At 42.6% G+C, this 23,844-nt stretch overlaps 1 protein-coding gene across 7 annotated transcripts in view; it reads right to left on the reverse strand.

Annotated features, from left to right (window-relative positions):
* LOC143323221 (chloride channel protein 2-like) overlaps positions 1-23,844 on the reverse strand; it is a 140,456-nt gene that overhangs the window by 30,520 nt on the left and 86,092 nt on the right. For all 7 annotated transcript variants that reach the window (XR_013077393.1, XM_076734955.1, XM_076734954.1 and 4 more), the window contains 5 exons: positions 13,382-13,451; positions 12,373-12,483; positions 9,213-9,426; positions 1,993-2,126; positions 88-278 (listed from right to left, as the gene is read on the reverse strand). Coding sequence is in view for 6 of the 7 variants with exons in the window: in XM_076734955.1 (XP_076591070.1) it covers positions 88-278; positions 1,993-2,126; positions 9,213-9,426; positions 12,373-12,483; positions 13,382-13,451 (720 nt within the window). In the remaining variant the exon portion in view is untranslated. The remainder of the gene's footprint in view (positions 1-87; positions 279-1,992; positions 2,127-9,212; positions 9,427-12,372; positions 12,484-13,381; positions 13,452-23,844) is intronic.

Below are 23,844 nucleotides of genomic sequence, written 5' to 3' on the forward strand. Positions count from 1 at the left end.
GCCAGCGTTTCATGTTCACTATAAACAATGTGTGAACAGATAATGAAGCTCAAATGTCTTCTCTCTCCGCTTGAAGTGACCTCTGACCTGGAAGCGGACCTCCTGACTGACCCGCTGGCTGCCGTCCTCGCTGTCCGGGTTTGACACGACTGACAGGCGTTTCTTCTCCGCCACGGCTCGTTCCCTGATGTACTCTAGCCGTCTGGGGCGACCGAGCTGCTGCGAGAGCAGCGACTGGAGCTGGGCACGCTCAATGGAACCCAACAGGATCATGGACTCTGGGAGAGGAGATACAGACAGTCAGAACAGGCAGAAGAAAGTGAAAGAGGATGGAAGGGATGGAGAGCAGTTGTGGAAGAGTTAAGTAAGTAGTTAAGTAAGGCAAGAGAGGTGAGAAGAAGAAAGGAGCAACAGAAGGAAACAGACGATGAGGAGAGACAGTAGAAGTGAGCAGACTGCAGGAGATTCCAAACACATGTTGCAGCACTGCAGAGAGTTCAGCTCAGTTACATAACAAGAGCCTACAATGCAGTGAATGTGTATCAACTAGCGTGTGTGTGTGTGTGTGTGTGTGTGTGTGTGTGTGTGTGTGTGTGTATGCGTGTGGGTGGTGGCAGCTTGCTTGCTTTAAGTAATTGCCTTTGTGACAGTACGTGCTGATTATGTATTTGGTTAAATGCCGCAGCTAATTGTTCCTGCACGATTGCATAATTGAGACAGCGTTAGAATACCAAATTTGCACTTCAGTGAGCAAGCTGTGCCCTGGCAAGTTTGTCAATCAATCAATCTCCTTAATGAGCACGCCACCAAGGTTGCTGGAATTTGTTTATGGTACTGACAGGAAGTGATGCTCAGTCTAACAGCATCATCGTCTTCAACTGGTTTAGTAGGGACTTGGGACAATACACTATCATTTACTTCCCCCTGTAACACAAGAAGCTGCAGCTTAGAGAGTATTTAAGCCGTCAGTCAAGGAATAAGCTCTTTTAACTGGTGTAACATGCTTCAAATACCGGACGAAAGCTGCATGGTTAGATATTTTGTGGCCACTTTGGGGCAGCAGAACGAGCTGGAACACAACACCAACATACGACAGTATTCGAACGCCCAGCAGACACAGAGGTGTCATTAGCATAACTTTGGAGTTGTGTTTCGGACCACCTGGCAATCATAAGTCCAATGTTTGTTTGGCTTTGTTTTGGTCTGTCCCGACTCCAGAGGGAACTGTCTGCTTGTTGAGCTGCTGATTGCTCCGCTATGTACAACAGGTGTTCTGCCGTTTGGTCCTGGGCAGGCAGTGTACAGCGCATTTATCAGAGCTTTTCACTGACAACTCCCTGTGGCTGGAGATTAGTTGTAGCTTCTGCACATAATTTAATCGGTTGTTAATGTAAATATATTGATTAATGCGGTTTTAAAGCATCCATAAAATGATAAAAAGTTTGAAATTCTAGTCCCATGTGGGAATATCTGATTAGCTCAAGCATCCATTAAAAACCTCCTTTACTCCAAACCTGATTAAACACTTAATGCTGAATAGAAAGTAAGCACAACACATTTTTAACATTTACAAACACTTGAAAAACCATTTGATGATGAAATTATTTCAGTCTAGATATGTGCACATTTATTTATTTCCTGCATGTGCACGCTGCCTTTGTTTGTGTCTCTATGCACTCATTGCTTTGACATCAGACCTTGCACACAGCAGTCTCTGTTTATGAATCAATACAGTGGAATGTATGCGGCTCCTTGTAAAGAAAGGTTAGAGTAGCAATGAGCAAGCATTAGGCATTAGTCATGTTGGAAATTAGTGTACGTGTATGGCATATATTAGATGATATAATGTGAATGAAACTAAAACAGTCCAACAGGAGAAAGTGCAGTGAGTTACTGTAAGTACTACAATATACAGTTATTACAAATAATTAGTAATACTTCTCCCACTGTCCAGTATGTGCACGTGCATGTGTGTGTGTGTTTGTGTCCTACCAGCTGATTCCACTAGCGCCAGGGTCTTGAGGTGGCCCGTCAGCAGGACATTATGCAGGTCTCTGTAGCAGCAGTTGAGCGTGATGTACCGCACATCACGCACCATGATGTCCTCCACACGAATATTATACTTCCTGAGAAGAGAAAAGGGGAAATCAAACGTGACGAGGAGGAAGATGAGAGGAATTTATCAAAGGCGTTAAGCGATAAGGGATAGGGGTAAGTTCACGAAAGAAGGTGAGAAGACGAAGATGGATCCATTGAAGAATCACAAAACATTTCCCTGAATAATCTGAACATATACCCCGCTGGCCTTTTACATCGACTGTTATGCTTTGGTGATACTTTTCTTGATGACTTATCAAGCTGCTGAAGTCACTGAACTGCAATTTCACCTTGTTCGGTGCAGGTTTCATAAAAATGTTGCTCTGCACAGATCTATAACCACTCTCCTTCCTAGCCCCCGCTGACAGCGCATCCTTGCCTCAGCTGACTGGTCAATCCAATAACACGCTACACTGTCGACACGTCATGCCGACGTTAGCGACGGCGATGGCACGGCTATGTGTACAGTAGGGGGAAGTGGGTGACACTGTGTGAGCAGATCTTGTCTCAGCAGAATTGGACGCCCCGGTACACTGGTCATAAACACTCAGCCTTCCCTTCCTGCCTGTGCTTGCCAAACCTGCAAAACACAACACACAGCCGCTCAATGGTTTCCACTGCCAAGCTGCGTAGCCGTGCCAGGACGCAGGATCCGGCCAAGCCTCCGCTCCTTGTTGTGGTGACAACTCAATACACTGACCTCTCTTGAAATACAAAGTTAATGTGATGGTCAGCCTCCGCCACATCTCCACTTCAATACATCATAGCACAAAGTTGGTCTGGCATCCCCATTAAGAAAAAGGCTTGTATCCAGCACCAGGAAATGGCACCAGTAGAATTCTGTACTTCAACAAAGCCGAAGAGAAAAGCTCTCTGTAGGTCCTTCTGTTCAGCTGATGCTGAAAGTCGTACTCACTACATGCCCCTCCACCACCTAAATACACCCCGAGGGTATGCTTGAAACAACTAGTTCATACGACATAGCATCACACCACCTCTGAAGGCAAAAGTGTTTCTACCTGTTCTGATTGGTCACATTCATAGGAGGGCTGAGTGAGGCATGAAAATCATAATGGGGACAAAGGCGCACGCTTTCCTTTCCTCCTGACCAGTATTCATGATGGTGTACTCTTGTACACATGGAAAGTGAGAAAGCTTGCATAAGCAGTTCAAATCTGGTGTATATTGTTCATTTTCGCCGCAGCACACTTGGACAATCACTAAATGAAGCGGTCATGCTTGTCAGATTGTTGATTTCAGTTACAAAAACTGTTAGACACAGTCCCTCTGCTTTCATTGTCACAAAGTTGTGGGGGGGAAGGGGTTTAATTTGCTGCTCAATGAGGCAACAAGCACTTTGTTTGAAGAACACAGACTTTACTTTCTGGCATACTAAGTAACGGGCACGCTACTTCCTGCATTGTCGTGGGACGTGAGACGAGAGGTGTAGAATTATCAAACATCGGTGTAATACCGAGGGATGCTGCCAAAAGCGCTGGGTTTATTTGTGTAGGTTTTCAGATATTTGCCTCCAACTCAATTCGAGGGAGATTTCTGGAAAGACATCTTGTTGCTGTGAGCACCACAAATGAAATTCCATTTGACTGTAATGGGGGCTGTAAGAAATCTCACAGCATGAGGCAAACATCTTGGTAAACTTTGGCATAATGGTAATTAAGTAAACCACCCCTTGAAAATGGTAACATGCAAACTGATCCAGACCCTGTTCGGATTTTGGTCTCCATCTTTAATTGAATTTTCAGCTGATCAAAATTGGACTTCGGTACCTTCTGCACTGTGTTTTCTTTTTGAAGTCGTGGTGACTGGCATCGCTCAAACAGACTCCTCAGCTCTTTTCCTGTTTTATCTAAACAAGCCCCAAATGGAAAACACATCACTCGCTGAGCGTCAGAGGATAATTTCCTCCATGACAGATCGACCAAACGCCTACTGTGATCAAATAGATTTAATGACTGGATAAAGACTGAATTACTACATTTTAAAAAGTACATAAATATATATGTAAAAAGAACCTTTGAAAAAAACAAAAACATCACCCCTGACGAAAGCTCTCTTACCCTGACGCCCTGGCAGCCTCTTTTAATTTGCTAGTGGATCTGAGAGAATAACGTAATGCAAGCCTCTGAACTGGCCACAACCGCTGCCAGGACTAATTTCCCTTGGGATATCAAAGGCAGTTGATGAAATCTGATTGGTTTCCTCTTAATTGAACCTTCCTCCCGGCACAACTCGGCAATACATCTGATCAGTTTGAGCTATCTTGCTTTAAGCCTGAGCTTATGGATTTGATCCAACATAAACAGACTTATAGAGTTATAAATCCAGGCTTAAAGATCATCCATATTGTCCAGAGTCGAGTAGAGAGGCTCTGGGTGTTGATGTGTGCGTGCCAGTTGATGTGTGTGTAGGGGGGCGCTGTGGAAGCCAATAAAAGGACGCCTGTAATGATGCAGAGAAAATATGATCATCTCCTGTGGCTTTGCTCCCTGTCAGGTGGACCGAGGACAATTCAACAAACTGTAATTGGCCTTTTTGAAATGCTCGGAAAGACAAGAGTGACAGATAGAAAACAAATAGCGCACACACAAGTGATGTTATGCAATTGTTCCCACACTTTTCTGTGAAACGCCACTCCAACACTGAGAATGGATCCATCAAGAGAGAAGACGAGAAACTGATCTGAATAAAGGAGGGAGAGAAGAGGTGGACAAGGTTTCATCTGTGCTACAGGGCCTGATTAGACCGAGGGAGTGGGTAACTGCATGCCTGGAGTGGAAATATATATGTGATCTGTGTGTGTGTGTGTGTGTGTGTGTGTGTGTGTGTTCATATCTGTAAAAGCTATACTCAAATCCAAGATAAGAAATCCAATTCTCAACGTACTTGTGGCTGTGTGAGCAAATGTACATGCTATGGCATGTGTGTATCACACAGCAGGCGTTACACAAGTGTTCCTGTGTGTGTGTGGGTGTGAGATGGATAATTTCCAGTTTGAGTGGAAAACACATTCAGCTTGATGGGGGCGACGCTACCTACAGTGCCCCCCCCTCAGCCGCCTCCTCAGTAAGAGGCAGAAAGTGGTTAAAAACAGTGAATGAAGGATGGAAGTAGGAGCTTTCTGCACAGTGACTCAAGTTCATAGTGTGTGTGATATTAAATATAGATGATTCAAGGAGATTACATTTGTGCGTGGGTGTTTGTGTGTTCAGTCCACACACACACACACACACACACAAGAGGCTTTCTGACAGTTTCTCAATCATATTTCTGCCTGGGCAACTTTTGTCATTTAGAAACTTTGCGTGTATCATTAAGTATAAATGATTTGATTGTGTGTTGATGATTGATGATCGTCTCATGCTGTAATGACTGTGCATGTACACGCATCAGCACACTGGAGATTTCTCATGTTGTTTGTTTGTTTGTTAAGGCTTCAATCATTAATATTTTACAAAGTTAAACAGACCTGCAGAGACAAAATTACTTAACTTATTTTTGTGGTTTGAGGTTTATGATCATGTTGAACTCTTCTGTGATCTGGAAACATGGCGACTTTGCTAAAACAAACTCTATTTCCAAGTTGTAAACAAGTCAACAGTTTAGCCAGATGATCTCAGATGCTTTCTTGGGAGATAAACTAGGATGCACCAATGTAAGCATATTGTCCAAAATTATTCCTCACTACACATCTGTGTGCCACACTCAGTATGGTACTACAGGTCAGTGTGCAAAATACCCTCTGACAGTTGGGGGTTGCTTTGCTGTGCACGGTTCTCCTTAAACAGAGCACCAGCTACACAACAACACTACACAAGTATTCATCCTTTACGTGTCAAAAAAGCTGGAAATGCTATTGAAAACATTTCCAAAAAGTTTAAAAGGCAAATCCAAGTACAGCGATTGAACATTGTTCTTCTACAACACTGCTGGCTCACAACGGACAATTTTCAAAAGATCAAAATCAGAGCAGCAGAACCAGAGATACTGTCTTTTTGATTCCACACATTCTTCTTTCTTGTCAAAACCTGGTGCCTACATTACCCACAATGCAACTCAATCGGTGACAGATTTCTTCCAGACTTGAAATCATCAGCCCAAACTGACACGGGCACAAAGTGACATGACTTGAGGCAGATTTCATGCCGCTCCCTCTGGAGAAGATTTGTTCAATGCTTTCCACACATGCAGCAGAACTCCCCAACACCTGGAAACAGACTTTCCCTTTAACAATGTGATGACATTTTTAATCTCCTGCGTGGCTTCAGTTTGCATATCCATGACCTGCCCTGCACAGCTCAGTGCCAGAATGAGTCTGTTAACGCAATTATCTCTAATTCATTTCTAGACCTGACTCGAACTTTTAAAACAGAGCAGTCAGTATTCAGACATGCTCAGAGCTGGCTTCAGGGCAGTATTGGGTACTGCAGGAGTGAACAAGGTCCAGGGGAAATAAATAAGTGATACAAATAAATAGAAACGGAGTGATATGGACAGATTGCTGAGGAAAAGCATGTGTTTCAACACATCCTGTTACTGCCACAATCTGTTTGTGTGCCCAGACCAACTTGTTGGCAGAGACGCACATCCAGACCTCTCCAAAAATGTGCACTTCAAGCTCACTATGGTTATCTTCATCATCATTAATGCTGTAAACATGAGGACATGGAACCAAGATTGAAGAGTAATTCATCTTGTGTGGTTTTCTGGTGAGACAGTTTGGAGTATAGGTGTCGACTGGCATGTTCCTGATCTGATCACTGTCAGTGCCATATCTGTGCTGCTGCTCACTTATTAGCATTTTAACATGCAAATAACCTTTACTATATGGATAAATATTGCTTAATAAATTAATTTAGATTAATTTCTGAGACCCCCAAAATTAGATTAGGAGCTTTTCGGGCAGTTCGAGGTGTTAATAAGGACCTCCTGAGACATATTTCCAGACACTGCAGTCGAACAAGCAAGTCAAACTGCAAACTGATGGATGTTTGGGGGACAAGCTTTGCCTTCGTTTTCAATTCAAAAATAGATTTGGTCTAATTGGGGATTTGTTTAACCCTTAAATGCATACTTCGGTTCTTCAGTGACCCAGGACTATGTTCCATCCTGTCTTATTCTTTCATTTCACTCAGTTAAGCAATCAACTCCCTGATATTCCTCAAACTATTTGCTTTAACAATATGCTAGGGTTTCAGTCAACAGTCTTTGGTTGGTTTCTGGAACTGTTTCAGCAGAGGAACTCTCCCAGAAATGCTGGAGATGACACATTTGGTCATCCACGCTAGACCACAACACACACAACCATGTTGCATTGATCACAAGACTGGGATTTGTGATTGCTGTACTGACTAATTTGGTTTGGTAGGTGGCAGTCTACGAGAGGTAACAGAAGACTATGTGTAAGACAGTACAGCAAAATATATGAAAAAAATGTTCCTGTTTTCAATATTTGGCTGAATAATACCATACTGCAGAAAATACGATTTCCATATCCTTTTTGATTATAAAGCAGATAAAGAGAAAGGCAATAAGACGGAGTGTTTCAGACAGAGGGTGAATACAGGAGCTGCAGCAATGGACAGTATGAGAAAACTAATGTGTTAAAGCGCGTAGAGATTTTCTAGTAGACATACAACATATGTTTTACTACAAATATAGGAGAATAATCTGAAAAAGAGCATTAAATGGGACCTTAATCTGTGTAACATAAATGCAGAGTTGCTAAAGACTCAAGATAAGAAGGGATAGTTGAAAATGAAAATGAGATGCAAGTTGTAGTAAAAATGGATTATCCTTCAAAGCAAGTACATGCACTAAGTCATTCTGTAAGCTCAACTTTGGGAGCTCATGTGGTTGGTCCACAGCATGTTATGTGTCTGTTTCAGTTTGCTGTATAATCAGCAAAGAGAAAATATGCACCGCTCTCTTGTCTTCCTTCTTTCAGACACACACACAGACAGGACAGGAGAATGAGGATGGGATGGTGAGGCCATAAGGTCACAGTAGATAATAAGGAGAGACGGAGGAGGAGAGAGTGGCAGAGTTAGGGTGAGAGAGGAATAGGTAACTAAGAGATGGATAGTGTGGGTCAACTGACGCGCTGATGCAGAAGGTGAAGGATTCAAGTCGGAGACAGAGACGAACCTCTTCAGGGGATGGTCGCAGAAAATGAACAGATGGAGGAGGAAATAAAATTTTCCCTCATTACTCCCAATTTGTGGATGATGCATCCAAACTATTATCTCCACCTAATGATTTGCCAACATCCATAACAATAATCAGCACTGAACAATTAAATGAAAGTGCTTCTGTGTGGTTTCACCGAGGTCGGAGGACACCAAGCAGCTGGTAATCCCATTCGGCATTGTGTTGTTGATATAAATTATTAACGAGGGTGAGAGCAATTAAAAGCCATGCAACACTGAGCCATTGAGCCAGGCACCTCCACCACTGTTTGTCTTTTTTAGAAGGCAAATTCCTCTCTGAGATTCCAAGTGTGCCCTGAGAGTATGTAGGTGTGTTATTTGGAGTTCAGACTGTCAAATTAAAAGCAATATTTAAACCATTAAGACTCACTGAGCACCCAGCTTCACTCATTATCACATTAGATTAAGACCAGCAACATTTCCACAGTATCTCAGGCATTATGCGACTAATTAAACTTCCACTATGAAAGAAACAAACCTCTCCGTTTCGCTGTCGGCTTTGTTTGCTCTGCAGGGGTTTTACAAAGTTTTACACATTGACATGCTAACGTTTAGCTTATGATAATGTTAGCACGAAACAGGTTAAATGATCAGGGTTTAACGTTGTCAATGTGTAAAACTGTTGCCTGCGGGCTAAGTGAAGTTCAGCTAGCATAGCTCTGTTGAACGGTAACAAAATATGGCAAGTAGCAAAGCTCGCTAATGAACATGACACAGAAATATAATGAAAGTATGAAAAAAGTCCACTGGCAATACATCAAATCTACTGCAGAAAGCTTACATATTCATCCTATGAGTTAACAAGGGGCAATAGCAGGGCTAAAACAATCGTCTTCTTCTTTCCTCATTTTCCACTGGTTTCAAGCTGTATTAAAACACTGTACGTACTCGTGGTGTCCCCAGCCCAGCTCTGGGAGGTAGGGCAGCTTCTTGATCCTGATGATGGAGTCGTAGAGGGAGGGCTGCAGGGACTGGGCCACGGCGTTGGCCAGGATCACCGCTATCATCACCGGCAGGATGTGGGAGATCTGGCCAGTCAGCTCGAACACGATGACTGCGGTGGAAACCGTGTGGGTGACCGCTCCCGACAAGGCTGCCGCACCTTTGGGTGTGGGAGAGGACAGTCAGGTGAGAGAGAAAACCGGGAGAGAAGCAATTGTTCAGATCAGTGGTTTTCAAGGTGGGGTCTGGTGCTAAATAAAGGGGGCCCTTGAGGGGGTTTCAGGGGCACCATCCATCAAAATGAAAGATAGTTTAATGTTACTGTGATTTCAAAAGGCAATAAATAGTTTTACTATCTCACAGCTCATAACAGAGAGGATGTTAAATAATACCAATGACTCAAGATCTTGACTACTACTGCTGATATTTCTCACTTCCCACCAGACCTGCTAATTTCTGAAAACAGAACTAGTCTCAGCAATGGAGGATAGTGCCAAGAGGGACTGTAGTCAATACAGGTTTTGTTCTCAAGTAAGAAAGAAAACACTGCATGGTGATACACAGTTTAACCTCCTCACAGTGATGGACAGAAACTCAGTACATTTACTCAAGTCCTGTACTACCGTATCATTTTCAATTACACTGTGAATGTTTCTATCGCATGCTATGTTATATTTCACTATATTGCAGAGACACTACATTTACAGCAGTGTTCATTAATGTGCACTGTCCCTGTTAAACGAAACATCAAACCAATACATAAAAACACATTTGACTCAGATTCTGTACGTTTCTGGTTTTCAACTTGTCATATTGCCACATTTACTTCAGTCAAGAGTCTGGTATATATGTGACTTTATGACTTCTGTCTCTTCCAGGCTGCTGTGATACTGCAGACATTGGGATGGTCACTCATAGCTTAATAAATGGCACATATAAATGAACATACCTTTACTGTCCAAGAAATGTAGAAAAACTAATGATGGGTTATGGTTTCATCACTGTTATTTCCAGTCACAGCATAGGTGGTCATACGGTTCAGTTCTACTGCTACCAGCATAAGAGTGCAATATCAATATTTCATTCACATTCCTGCTTCAGATCGTGTTAACAGCATACTGTATATACAACATTATTGATCCAATCCACAAAACTGCACTTCAACTTTGGAAATCGATTTATTCAAAGATTCCAAGTCATCATCCTCTCATCAATTTCCTCTCTACTGTCAGCCCTGCACACCAGATTCACATTCCTCTCCATACAATCATCTCTCATACGCCCATAAGGCAAAAAAATCGACTTATTCAGCTAATTCAATACAAGAGGGAACCTCAATATTTCCAAATCTTTTTTCCCCCCAATAAAGTCTTGTGAAAACAATATAAAAGCTGCATCAAAGCAGACAGAGCAGCATGGGGTAAAGTGAGCCTTCACTGCTCAACAGAGAAAATGGATGAGTCCAATCCAAAGAATGAGATGAACACTGAGGAAAAAAAAAAAAAACAGCCGAGAATGAAAGCATTAAAATAAAGTGAAGAGAGGAGAGAAACAGATGGTGGGCGAGAGAGTCTACAAAGGCAGGTTTCATTGTTCTTTCTCGTAACTTAATTAAGCCTGTGTATGTCTGCCTATCCTCCTCAGATAAATGCTGCTGCTCCCTCTGCCCGTCCTAACATTTAGTCCTTAAAGCGAGCTCCGCTGTGAGATGAAAGAGCCTCATCAGAGTGTCAGGCCTGTAAAAGGCTGAGTCATCATCTACAGTGCACCACAACAACAACATCAGCAGCCCAGAAAAACAGCCGCCGCCAACCTGCAACTGTGGCATAATCAGCACGGCTGTCAACAAGTAGCACAGCGGAGGGAATCACAACACTGCATCTCATTATGCACGCAACCTCAGAAGGGACGGGAACGACGTGGCGATGAAGGGACAGCTGGTGTTTGCAAGACAAGAAGCACAGTCAGGGTTTTTCTGTTCCAGGTCGAAAACATTAAGTCCTTCTTGTTCCAGGTCAAAAATGAACAAGAACAATGACACCAGCCAATTCGGATTGGTCGCGTGTTCCATCTCTCACATAGAGCCAGAACTGTATCTGATCTACTTTAAAGGCTCCCAATGTTTGGGGCTAAAGTCATGAAGCCATGTCCTGACACTACGACGCTTTAACTGTGACAATGCTGCAAGAACAGCTGACTAAGCTATGTTTGATTAAGATTTGCCTGAAACTAGACTTTGATTTCATGATTGGTCAAGAAAATAAGAATGGCCTTCCTTATCATCTAATTACAGAGAAAGAAAAAAGGCAAATGTTCAGCTGAGAAAAGCATAAATTTTGCTCATTTCAGTGTGAAATTTCCAAAACCAAAGTCACTGAAATGAAGGCTAAAGGAAAGAGTGAAACACATTGCCATTGTTTTTTCTCATATTGACTGTTTGGAGGTGGCAGAAGGATGGCTCTGTGCCACTTGAAGCCGACAGCTACGACTTTGGCACAACTTCTGTTTCTTAAAAAAAGTTTTGGATTACACAACAAGTTGCACTTCCAACTTCCAAACCTTGAAGTGGGATATGAGCTCTGACAGCAGCACGGCGGGCTGTGACCGTTCATTGTTTTGGCATAGGTTTTTTTTTTTTGATAAGTCTAGTCCGGTGATCCTGCAAATGTAATTTGATTCTGTCTCGAGTGTTTGAGTCTGATCATGTCCCACGTCTTCTTTAATCAGCGTCCATTTAGAGTCTTAACTTGGAGCTGTAAGTTGAACCTGGAGGAAATATTCATCTCGAGTGGCGGCAAGAAAAGGAAAATATCTTGCTCAAGTGGAAGCACTGATGCTTCACAGAAACCTAATGAGGAGTAAAAAAAGAAATGTGTGCACAGCCACCATCTTGAAGACTGAATCACTTAAAAGTTGTTGAATGAAAAATGTTTTCCAAAACTGCCACAAGCCCCAGTACTGATGAATTGAGTCTGACTAACTAAAGTAAAAAAAAAAAAAAGTACATACAGTAAAAGCACATCAGACAGGACATAGAAGGGGAGTCAGGAAAGAGAGAACAGAGCGAGTGACAAATCACAGCACCATGATTGTGTCTTTAACTCACCCACGACAGCGTAGCCTCCTGGCACTATGGGGTAGATGGTGCCATCTGTGTGAATGCCATCTGGGAACCAGGCTGCCATGCTTTCTCCAACCAGACGACCAAAAGCTGCTCCTGAAATATATACACGCACACGCACACGCACAAAGAAACGGAGACCACAATCAATACAGGGCTTAAAACTGGGAGCAGTAAGTAACACTACTGTGCTGTGTTACTGCTCTGAAGTGGCTGCTGTACAGAGGGCATTTCTTTATCGAAGGTGTGCACACATGTCCACTCAGGTAAGGCAAGGTAAGCGTTCTTGCAGAATTTAGTAATATTGCAATTAACTTAGAAAGAAAGCAGATTTTAGCACTCCTCTAGTGTGAATGGAATAGTTCAACATTTTGGAGATCTCATGTCAGTCTGTTAAATCTGAATCTACAGCCAGCAGGTGGTTAGCTTAGCCTAACGGGAACCAGCTAGCCTGGCTGTGTCATCAATTTTACGTTTGGATTTTTGTACAGTAAACAAATGTGATATAACATGTTCATGAGTGAGCTTCTGGGGTGTTAGTAGGCAGATTCTGTCACCTTAAAACAGAGCGGCTGTTTACCCTGGATTCCAGTTTGTGTACTGAGCTAAGCTAACTGGCTGTAGCTTCATTTTTAACAAATACCAGAGTGATTTTGATCTTCTCAGTGATCTAACACACACACCTGCAGACTAACATTAACCATAACTATAACCACTACATGCCTGACCGTAACCCTTACTCTTACCCAACCTTAACCTAAACCTAATCTAGCCTAACCTTAACCCCAGTCATCACTCTAAAATTGAATGATTTACATTATAGGAAGTTGCCTTTTTGTTGCCACAAGGAAGACAAGTCCCCATGATGTGACTGTGTAAACAGATTTATGTCCCCACAATGTGAGTGATACATGGACACAGGCGCACACACACGCACGCACGCACGCACGCACGCACGCACGCACGCACGCACACAGGGCCAGTTGCGTCTTACCAATGACAAATACTGGCATGAAGGCTCCACAGGGAACTGGGATGGTGGTGGCCAGGGCAGACATCCAGAACTAAGAGAGAAAAAAGAGGGAGATAAAGAAAGAGAAGACATAAAAGAAAGAACAGGGTGGCATTTCAATTAGCTTCAGAGTAACATCCTGTGTGCCCCTAGATGATAGCCAAGTTGAATCCTCCACCAACAGTGAGGAGGCGGCCATGCAGAGCTTATTGTTGAGGTTAGATTGAGCTGTCACTTTCACTCCTCATTTGACAAAGACCCTGAAATGAACCCTGGGTAATGAGCGGGCTCCGGCGATTGGCCGACACCGTGCCAGGCGAGCGGAAGAGACGGCTAATTAGGTAAGACAAACAAAAAGGGAAATGTCACCACTGACAATGTGTGAGCATTAACGTCAGGTGTGTGTGTGTGCAAGCTTCATGTGAGCTTAAGCAGAGAGTTCAACGGATGTGAATCTTAAAAAGCCAGCATGCTTTTATCTGGAAAGAAAAAGCTGCATTGATACTTCAGGCAGCATTAAAATGATAATGTTTCAAAGAAAAGTTCATGGATGCTAGTGTGGACTCATTAAATGTTTGATTAGACGTCTCATTAAAATTCAAACTCTACACAGTCAGTGAAATATTGATCAGTTCTCCAGTAAATATATGATCGATCGTTACGTCCTTGACACTGCAGGTGGTCAACACTGACTAAGCTGATTTATACTACATGTCTCACGGTGTGTTCAGACATAAGGCAAAGACATTAGTTGGCGTGAATGGATGCAAATTTCCTGTAGTCAGTGCGAAATGCAAAGGTGCACCCATGTAAGTTTGGCTTTGAGACTCCGGAGGTGTGATGAAAGACAGACAGCAAAAGCAATCCGCCGGTCATTTGCAACCAATGTGCACAAACTGAAGACACTTTACGGCATCACTTAATACGACGTTGAGAACCAGTGGTTCACTGTACAGAGCATCACTGATAACCGGGGCTGTGTGCGTGTTAGGTGTGAAAACCAAAGTGGAAAAATGTGACACTGCAGTATTTTATTTGCTGGCTGGGAGCAGTGATTTCAAGGTACATTGAACTGTCAGTCCAAAACATGTAACATTATATACTAGTTTATGGGCACACATATTCATCATGAACTGGTCACTTATTGCAATGCATATTATCAGTATAATGTCTCTTTCTGTTATTATTTATTATTTCTAATCATTATAAAGCACTTATTAATTCCTATTCCTAGGAGTTAGTGTTCTAGGGGTTATTAAGATTGTAATTCATGTACAACAGCTTCCCGCCTTACTTTCAATGAGCAGTAATAAGGAGGTCATTGAGGGAAAACTCTTAGTTAATGGCCTAGTAGTCAAATATGGTCATGCTTTATAATGAATATAAGTAATAATAATAATATTAAGATCCAATATGCTAATAATATGTAGGCTAAATAGCAACTCCACACACACACACACACACACACACACACACACACACACACACACACACACACACACACACACACACACACACACACACACACACACACACGGCCAGTGTGTTTACATGTGTAAAATAAGAAGTATGAATTAGAGTATTGTACAAGTCACCGCACAAACTTCTTCGCTGTAATAATCTCACGGTTTCAAATAGAGTTTTTAATTACACTCATTGCTCCGTCTCTCTCCACCCCCCCCTCCCTCTGCTCTGTCTATAGTTAGCTGTAATTAAGGCCGGCTGCCATGGCAAAGTAATGGATCTCCTTCTGTAACCGTACGCTGCCGCCGCTTTCACACCCTGCACTGCACACATATGTGCGTAGGTGTTCACACACACCCACGCACCCACCATGACACAGACTCAGTGACGAGAATGAGAGGCGAAGCCGGCCAGGAGCCAGAGAGTAACAGACCCGCACACAAGCTGAATAGAGAAGAGAGGCCGCACGGGAGAAGGAGACAGTGATGGGAATAATTCCTCCGACTTCTCCTGGATCGTCCCCCTCGTCCTCTCCTCTTCTTTCTCCCTGGCCAGTAAAACCTTAATAAAAGCTGAAAGGTTTAAAGGATCTGGGAACTCATAACATAGGCTTAACTTTATTACTGGGGCCATGAACTCTGAGGAGCATGTGTGTGTGTGTGTGTGTGTGTGTGTGTGTGTGTGAGACAGATTGTCACACATTTTTAAAAACCACACAGGGAGAACTGTTCAATTTATTCCAGTTGTAAATTTACAGGTGGCCATGAAAACCCACAAACCCATGCCCGGACTGGCCTCTACAGCCTCTACAGTACGGTAGATCACAACAGAGCGTAATAATGGTCAGAACAGGTCATAAAAATGTGCACAAAAATCATTTTTATCGGGTTGTTGAATGCGTGTGCTGAATTATATCACTGCTCATAAAAATATAGTAAACTTGTCAAAACCTGTTGCTCACATATAACAAAACCCGTCAACATATTAAATTAGGAGGAAGCTGCACTCTAAAAAGTAACAGCTGCTCATAAATGTATAGTAATGCAATCCATTCGACAGGAAAACATCTGTTTATGGTCTCGTTTCCACTGACAAATACACTGATGTTTTGTCAATTTGATGATTTGAGGCTGTTTAAATTAATTAAAAATAAAAGACCTAGAGGCAGCAAATACAGACGAGTAGTCACAAAAACAAACTTAAGTAACTTGAATTTGTTTTTGAGTTATTTTCTTTAAACCAATCATATTGCATAGTGAGTGTACGTAGACACTCAGCAGTCATCTCTCTCACCTGCTTTAAGCCTCCACAGAGCAGTCGATCATTAACGGCGTGTAATGATGGATTGTGCAAACATTATGGGAAAACATTATCAGTTCATCATTTGTCCACATTAAGACAGTGTTGTTACACCATTAAACTGAGCTTTGTGAAAGCCAGCCAACTAATCATGTGATGGCCAAAATGGGAGGTGTTTTTGTTGATTAAAACTGGTCTAAAATGTCGAGGGTTTTAGAGGGCTAAAAAAAAATAAAGGTTGACTGAATATGACAAAATGCCTCCACGACTGTGATGATAAGTCGGCCAAGTCAAAGGGCCAAAATACTATAACTTCCTGCTCAACACCAGGAGCTGTCCCTTTCACCTCAGGGAGTATCTTTGTCTCAGCTCTCTCCCTCTGTGGTCTTGTGAGTTGGGCTTTATTAAAACTCAGTGTAGGAGATCACAGAGAACATACAGGAGCGGCTAACTCCTGAGCAGCTGCAGGCCGTGATGCACAGTTTGATTGGCCGTTGACCATGATAGGATGGAGAAGACAAGATTGCCCTCTTTTGTTGTTTAGGCATTTTAGTGTGGCTGGAGATGTTTACAAAAACAATTTGGAAATGTTTCCTAGAGCAAAATGCATTTCCAGATTTAGCCAGTTTAGTGGGTATCATGTCAGCCCACAGAGACAGAGAGGATTCTTAAAGACACATCCCCAGCAGAGCCACTGTGTGGACTCGACAGTGTAATCTGAACCAGCTGCTTGTTTACCCATAATAACAATGTCTCACACACACACACACACACACACACACACACACAGGACATCCTGTGACAGGATGCTGACCACGGTTTCTTCTCCATCCTCATAGGACAGGAGCTTTAACCATGGCCTCCGCTCTCTTTTGATCATTGTCTGCTGCAAAGTTACAGTGGCTCATGGGTCCTCCAGGCAGCTCAGGGATGCCAAGGAGAAGGACTATTACCCACAAAAACGTGATGGCCTCTGGCTCAGTGCAGGAGGAAGTGCTCAGTAGTAACAACACAACACTGTATAAAAGTATAGAAGTATAAGTAAAGCACTCATTATGAAAAAGAGGCCTCCAGGATGTTAGATTATTGAATATTTTAGCTTTAGTATCATGATATTGGATTATCATTATAATCCTGATTCCTGAAAAGTTGGGACGCTGCGTTCAATGTAAATAAAAACAGAATGCAATCATTTGCAAATGATCTGTGTCGACTGACAATGTTTACAAAGTGTTCCTGAGCTCATGCAGTAACATCCTTTACACAGTCATGTGTTCACAAAGTAACTTTTTTTCTACAGTTGACCAGTTTATTGGTCTATTTTACTCCAATATCAAATCTACAGCTCACCTCTTTGTATCCTCTTTGATCAGTATATGACCTTTGACCAACATGGTACTGAGCTTGTTTGGTCCTGTTTGCAAAAAATTGCAAAAATCAGATGTATGTTGTCCTCTATAAAATGGAATATATACAAGTTCAGTCTCCGCATAACTCAGAAAACATGCTCATGATTTATATTTAAAAAGTTGAAATGAAAATCCAGGTCAATCAAAACTGTATTTTAACAGATCTTAGAAACCGTATATATTTCATTCTACATACTAAAGCCAATTAATTGGTGGGCCGACATGAGAAATCTCAACCCAAAACATAAAGATGTGCTCATTTAAGAGCTGAATGGCAGCGCTTCAGTTCTGCTCTCTTGTGTGGGCTGTATAGAAAATGATGATGAATAATTCTGTTTTCAGCGAGGGGAGAAGCTTAAGCTCGTATTGTGGCTGTTATACTGCACTAGCTGACATACAGAGCATCACACGCATATATGAAACCACATCAGGCATTTGACAACTCTGTGGAGTCTCCACTGAATGCTGATGCCTCTTTATCTGCAAAAAGATACTTTTGCCATACTTTTATATGATGTAACGTGTGTTTTATTCACTTTACACATACACTGTAGTTGACATGAACATGTGCGTCATTGTACCTTTGATTCTGCTCCTTCCAGCATTCTGATGATACAGGGTTTACATATAAATAACAGCATGTAACCACCCAACATGTCTTCATGTGTAAGAATCGAGCCAGAGAGAAAACTAAAACATCGCTGTCAACAAACGGCATCAGTCTCACTTTATCTAAACCTGCCTAACACAATCAGCATGATCCGATGTCGCACTCAATGGGTGTGTGTGTTTACAAGGTTATAACCCTGTCCTGCTGAAAGCCCTCTTAGAGTAACAAGGCCTTAGGGCGGCAGTCTGCAGCACACTTACCATGCAGGGATAAAATAAGCTGCATCGCTTTCGCTTTCATGTGTCATTCCTTGAGCACCTCTCAAACTGACATAGTGTGACAGTGTAATTGAGAGTTGTTTGTTTTTGACAGGACACATTAGCATTTCCAGACATATATCTATATGGCCTTTATTTGCTCTATTACCATTTATGTCCTCCTAGACGTTGCTATATCCAACTCTTTGCAGCAGCAATGACTCACTTTAGCCCGGAGGAATCATTAATGTTTCATCTGCTCTAATCTAATGTAATCTACTACGTGTGCATCTCACGGAGGTACTGCACAAGCATCGAGGATCTCCAATCTCAAACTGACTTCGATCAACAGAGAAAGCAGAGGCCTTAAGGCAAGGAAAGCAAGCCAGGACTCAGCCGGGTTGTTGGTTTAAAACCATGGAAGTGCTTCAAAAAAACAAGTGAAAGAAAGCCTCTTACATGAAAATCTTCTACATTAAAATCCAATTAAAAATGAGTTAATGAAGCACATGAATTTTGACGGTGGCCTTAAGGAGGCTTATAAGTCACAGCGCTGCTTCAGGGCTAAACTATTTTAGCAGGACAAATGTATTAAATTCCGTGAATGCATGTGAGCCAGATTTCATAGCAGACATTATTGGTAATGTGTTTGCTTGACTGAAATACGAGCGGCTGGTTCTGATCACTCTACTCGGACGTAAATGTGACTCGGCCCTCACTTCTCTTAAGGTCAAAAAAGAATTTTCTCTAATGCTTTCAAAGCTGATGCATTCATGGCACACGGCAATCATTCAAGGGCAATCATAATGTGCTATTAAGATTGTAGTATGGCTGTAATTTACTTTATGTCAGATTATGGCTCAGCAGCAGTGTTAAATTGAGCAGGTCAGACCCTCATGCAGAGATAATCTACTCTATATGATCTGAAGCCAGATCTATATGATTGTGGACAAACTGCGCCTTTGTGGATGCCAGTGTATTAAATCTTTGCCTATATGAGCACCCATTTAATATGTACAAATAGTTGCTGTCAGGAATCAGCAGATGAAAACATCAGAAATGTGACAGTGCTGGGAGTCGAATTAGAGACTGAAATCAGGAGAAATGACTCAAGCTGTCAACTCTGTCGATGCAGAACTGTGCTGTGACAGCAAAGAAAGGCTCTTAATGACTTCAATGGGAGGTGGTCAAGTTAAAGTGGGAAAAAAAAAAATCATAGACACAGGTTACAATACAGTATGTTCATCTGGATGTCAGATTCAGGCATTAAAATCGTTAAGATAAAGGAGAGTTTTTCCCCTGCGGCAGACAGTCGACTCATGACAATGACTCATGCGTCAGGCCTGGACCTCTCATCAGTTTCATCAGAGGAAAGTTTGAATGCACGAAAGACTAATTTTCTTAAATCAAATCACTCGTATGAGCCACAATCTGTGCCGTACAGGCGGTTCTTTGTCTGCACCGGCCCATTGTCTCCACGATACTCACTAAATACACTGCCGGGCCAACTGACGGTAATGCTGATGCCGTCTGAATTATAAGGACAAAGCTGCTGATAGTAAGGACACTGGGTTAATTCTTTTGGAGGAATCTGGATACTATGACTCACATCCGTACAAGTCTTGGTTTTCTCTTACAGCTAGTGACTGACTGGTTTGAGAGCTGAGAAAATCGATGGTGTGAAAAGGGAAAGGCTGCGTCTTCATGTCTGATTGGCTGTTTCTTAAGGATGTAAGACTGCAGTGACGAGGCTCAGGTGAAGTGTGATCCCATTCAAATCCATCAGTCTTCAGCAGTCTGTTCCATCAGGCAGAGTCTGGCAGGGAGAGGGTTCTGACATTTAAATCGACCAGTGATGACCAATCATGTCACATAGAGGTGACAAATCAGGAAATTGTGTAACTGTTTCAGGACTAGTCATTGGTTGTTTTGACCTATCGACAAGAAAGGTGTCCAATAATAATAACTGCTTGACTGGCTTTTATACCATCCACTCTAAATAAAAAAAAAAAAAAACAAACTAAAAAACAGACAAATATGAATTCATCAGGAATGGACGAGACAGACAGCCTGTCCTCTGATGTGAAGATGTGAAGATGTGCGACCTCTGAACACGGAGAACAGGAAACTGACTAAGCCTCCATGAGAGACAGGAGCAGGAAGTATGGCCTGTGAAATTTCTCTACAACTTATTCAGCTGAATAAATTTATCTGTCAATTCAATTTCTGCAGAGCTGTGCACTTGAGGTCACAATACTATTACGTAAAGACTGGAGCTGCTGAACTACTGAACTACAGCACCTGCTCCTGCATCTATCGACGAAACACTGCGGCAGACCGAGAGCTGCAGGTTGAGTTCAGGTGAACGCTGGCCTTCCATTAAAGCAAACAGATAGCCAATAGATATGGTGCAGTTAGATTAATTGCACATTTATCATATAATTGATCAATACTACCCTGATTACTTATGGGAAATCCTCAACTCGAATTGAATTTCATCAGATTATCCTGCAGGATGCATGAACATGTTTTATCACGTGTTTAATTTGAATTATTCTCATCACGGCTCTCAGTGGAGAATATTACTATTTCTACACCTGTCAGACTGTACGCTGTCAGGCAGCAGATACTCAGCTTACAAAGATAATGGTGGCAGAATCACCGTCATAATTCATAATCATTTTTTGAAACAGTGGGTCCTTGATTTCATACAGAGGCCAAACAAAAGTAGGTTTCTCATTTCGAGCCCCTGACTGCTGAATTTATAAGCTCAAATCATCACTGTCCTTTGCAGGTTTTGTCATCTGTAGCTAATGTTAGCTCAACACATCGGTTTGAAACACTGATTTGGTGAGAAGCCAGCATCTGAGAAGCATATTATGCATATGAAGTGATTGCATCAGGTTGGCTGCCTTCACACATTGTCTTTGATAACATTAACCTGGAAGCCCACAAAATTCTGAAATGTTCCCTGGTTTTGGAAGAAATGCTCTGTTACTACTGAAAGTAGTAAACTAATTAGCCAGACATGCTAATGTTTAGCTTAAATTAAAGCAGCCAAGCACATTGCTTAATCTAAGTATACTTTTGTTCTGGCATTTTTTGGAAAGGCCACCATCTAAAACTCTTTAAATATGCAATTAGATACTCTAAATAGAGCCCTGACAGACCCCCTTGGGTCAACTGAAACAATGAAGGAATCTATTAGTGATTTCCATACAAATATATGACATCAAACTTAATTATGACAGTCATCAGTCAAAGCCTGTGCTGCCATAGTTCCTGCCCCTGGAGCCTCAATTCATCTTGATTTTTGTTTATTTTAACATTTCAGAAAGAGGCAAAAAGTTGTGGTGCTAAGGTGAACACGAGGACAAAGAGAGCTGACAGAGAGAGAAAACAAAAGCAGGAGACACAAGTGAGCGAGAAGGGAGAAGTGAAGGATACTCAGGTCAAGGGTATCAGTTATGACGCAGTATCCAGGACATTTAGACTCTATTTAATTTGTCAGTCATCTGGGAGCCTCTCTACCACCTCTATGCTTGTGTGTGTGTCACATTCAGAGGACAGTCTATCGCCTGGGGGCCTCAGGGGACCCTCAGGGGCCCTTACTCTATTCCCACTCCAATTACAGTCCCGCCAGCTCTCTGTCACTCTGACACGCACACGCGCGCACACACACACACACACACACACGCACACAGACACACACCTGTATTAATAAAGGCATTCTTCACCGAGAGCTGTTGATGTGCATAATTGCACACCACTAAAAATAGCATTAAACTACAAAGCATACCAAATGAGTCTGCAGGTTTGCGTGTAGGTGTGTGTGCGTGCGTGGTTTCAGGTGTGCTCCAAAGTTACAAATACACCAAAACTTTCTCAGCAGTGCCCCAGCGGACGCTCATCTCCCTCACAACAGGTGCAGCAAACCTCACGATGAGCAGCATTTCAGCCCTCTCAGCGTGGATCCACTCTTTGCTCCCTGCTAGCGCTGCACACAAACACATCCAATTAAAGCAATAATAGCAGCTTCGTTCCTTGACCCGCCGACACGGACTTCCTGAAACTCCACACTTTGCACGCACCTTCACTTTCAAAAGTTTAGCAGCTGGAATGAGAGCCTTCCAGAAGCTTGGGCATGAAAAGGAGCAACAAGACAAGATGGCTGCCATGTCGAATAAAAGAACCATTCATTACCAAGAAGCAGAGGGGGAGAGCAATCTCCCCTTTGAAAATCACCAGGCTGAATCCAGGAAAACCAAAGGCTGTAATTAGACAGAGCCATTACAGCCTCACTTTGAATGCTGTGTGTGCGTGTAAGTGAGAAAGAGGACGTGAGTCAGTGCGTGGCCACAGATAGATGTGGAGAGCAGCTCGATGAGATTGTGCAGGTGGGTAGAAAATGTGCGTTTTTGTTCGTACTGTATAGCGCACACCTCTCACCTCTATGTCACATATGGGGAAAGCTGCATTTGTCTTTGGTAACCCTATACATGCACCGAGGACGCTAACACACACACAGGCAGAGGTTAGACGTCACACTGAGAGGAGTGACGCTGGGAGCCATCAGAGCATTTCGCTAAAGGACAGGAGGAGGACGGGAGCAGGACGGGACCGAGACACACACACGTACAGAGGGATGAGAGAGGAGGCGGCTCGGCTTCAGCAAGAAAAGTTGATTCAGTGAAACTGGCTTCAGAAAGTAATCGAAATTGGTTTCTGACAGCCGTATTTTGAGATGCAAACAGAGACAAGGTTGAGGGAGACGTTCTCATTGCACTGTCCGGCTCCAATGACAAAGACACACTGATTCAGTTTCTGCCATTACTGCAGGACACGCTGTCACACCATCGCTTCGGCGCTTACATAACGTTGACACTGGAGCTTCTGGCCCGTGTTGAGTGCTTGTTTCACTGAGTGTCTTTAACCACATTTTGCGGTGCAGGTTGCCTGGCAGCAGTTCAGCTCAACTTTCCTGAGACGACTGTGTTTTTAAAAGTTATTAGATGTCTCAAGTTTCTTCACACTAAAACTTCTTCTATTAGTATTAAGCTATAATCGTAAAACAAGACTTTGGCTCGGCGGTGGCCATGTGGATATACAGTTTAACATATAACAGAGAGATAACAGAGAAGAGTCATAAAGTCTCCACACGGCATCTCAAGGAAATATGACACGATTGGATTGGTACAATTAATTTCATTTAATAACCAGAGCTGCACAAAGGCGTTAGTTAAGGTGGCGTACTCCAATTTAAACCTTAACATCTTCATGGGATCATCATTTTTCACTTTTCACCAAATCGCACAATGGAGGAGAGGTGGAAATAGGAAGCGCCACAATGATGGTGGCCCGTTTAAAAGCAACAGAAACCGCCACTGTCAATGTCTGTGACACATT

Source organism: Chaetodon auriga, chromosome 7 (genome assembly GCF_051107435.1).
Source record: "Chaetodon auriga isolate fChaAug3 chromosome 7, fChaAug3.hap1, whole genome shotgun sequence".
In the NCBI taxonomy this organism is placed as follows: Eukaryota; Metazoa; Chordata; class Actinopteri; order Chaetodontiformes; family Chaetodontidae; genus Chaetodon; species Chaetodon auriga.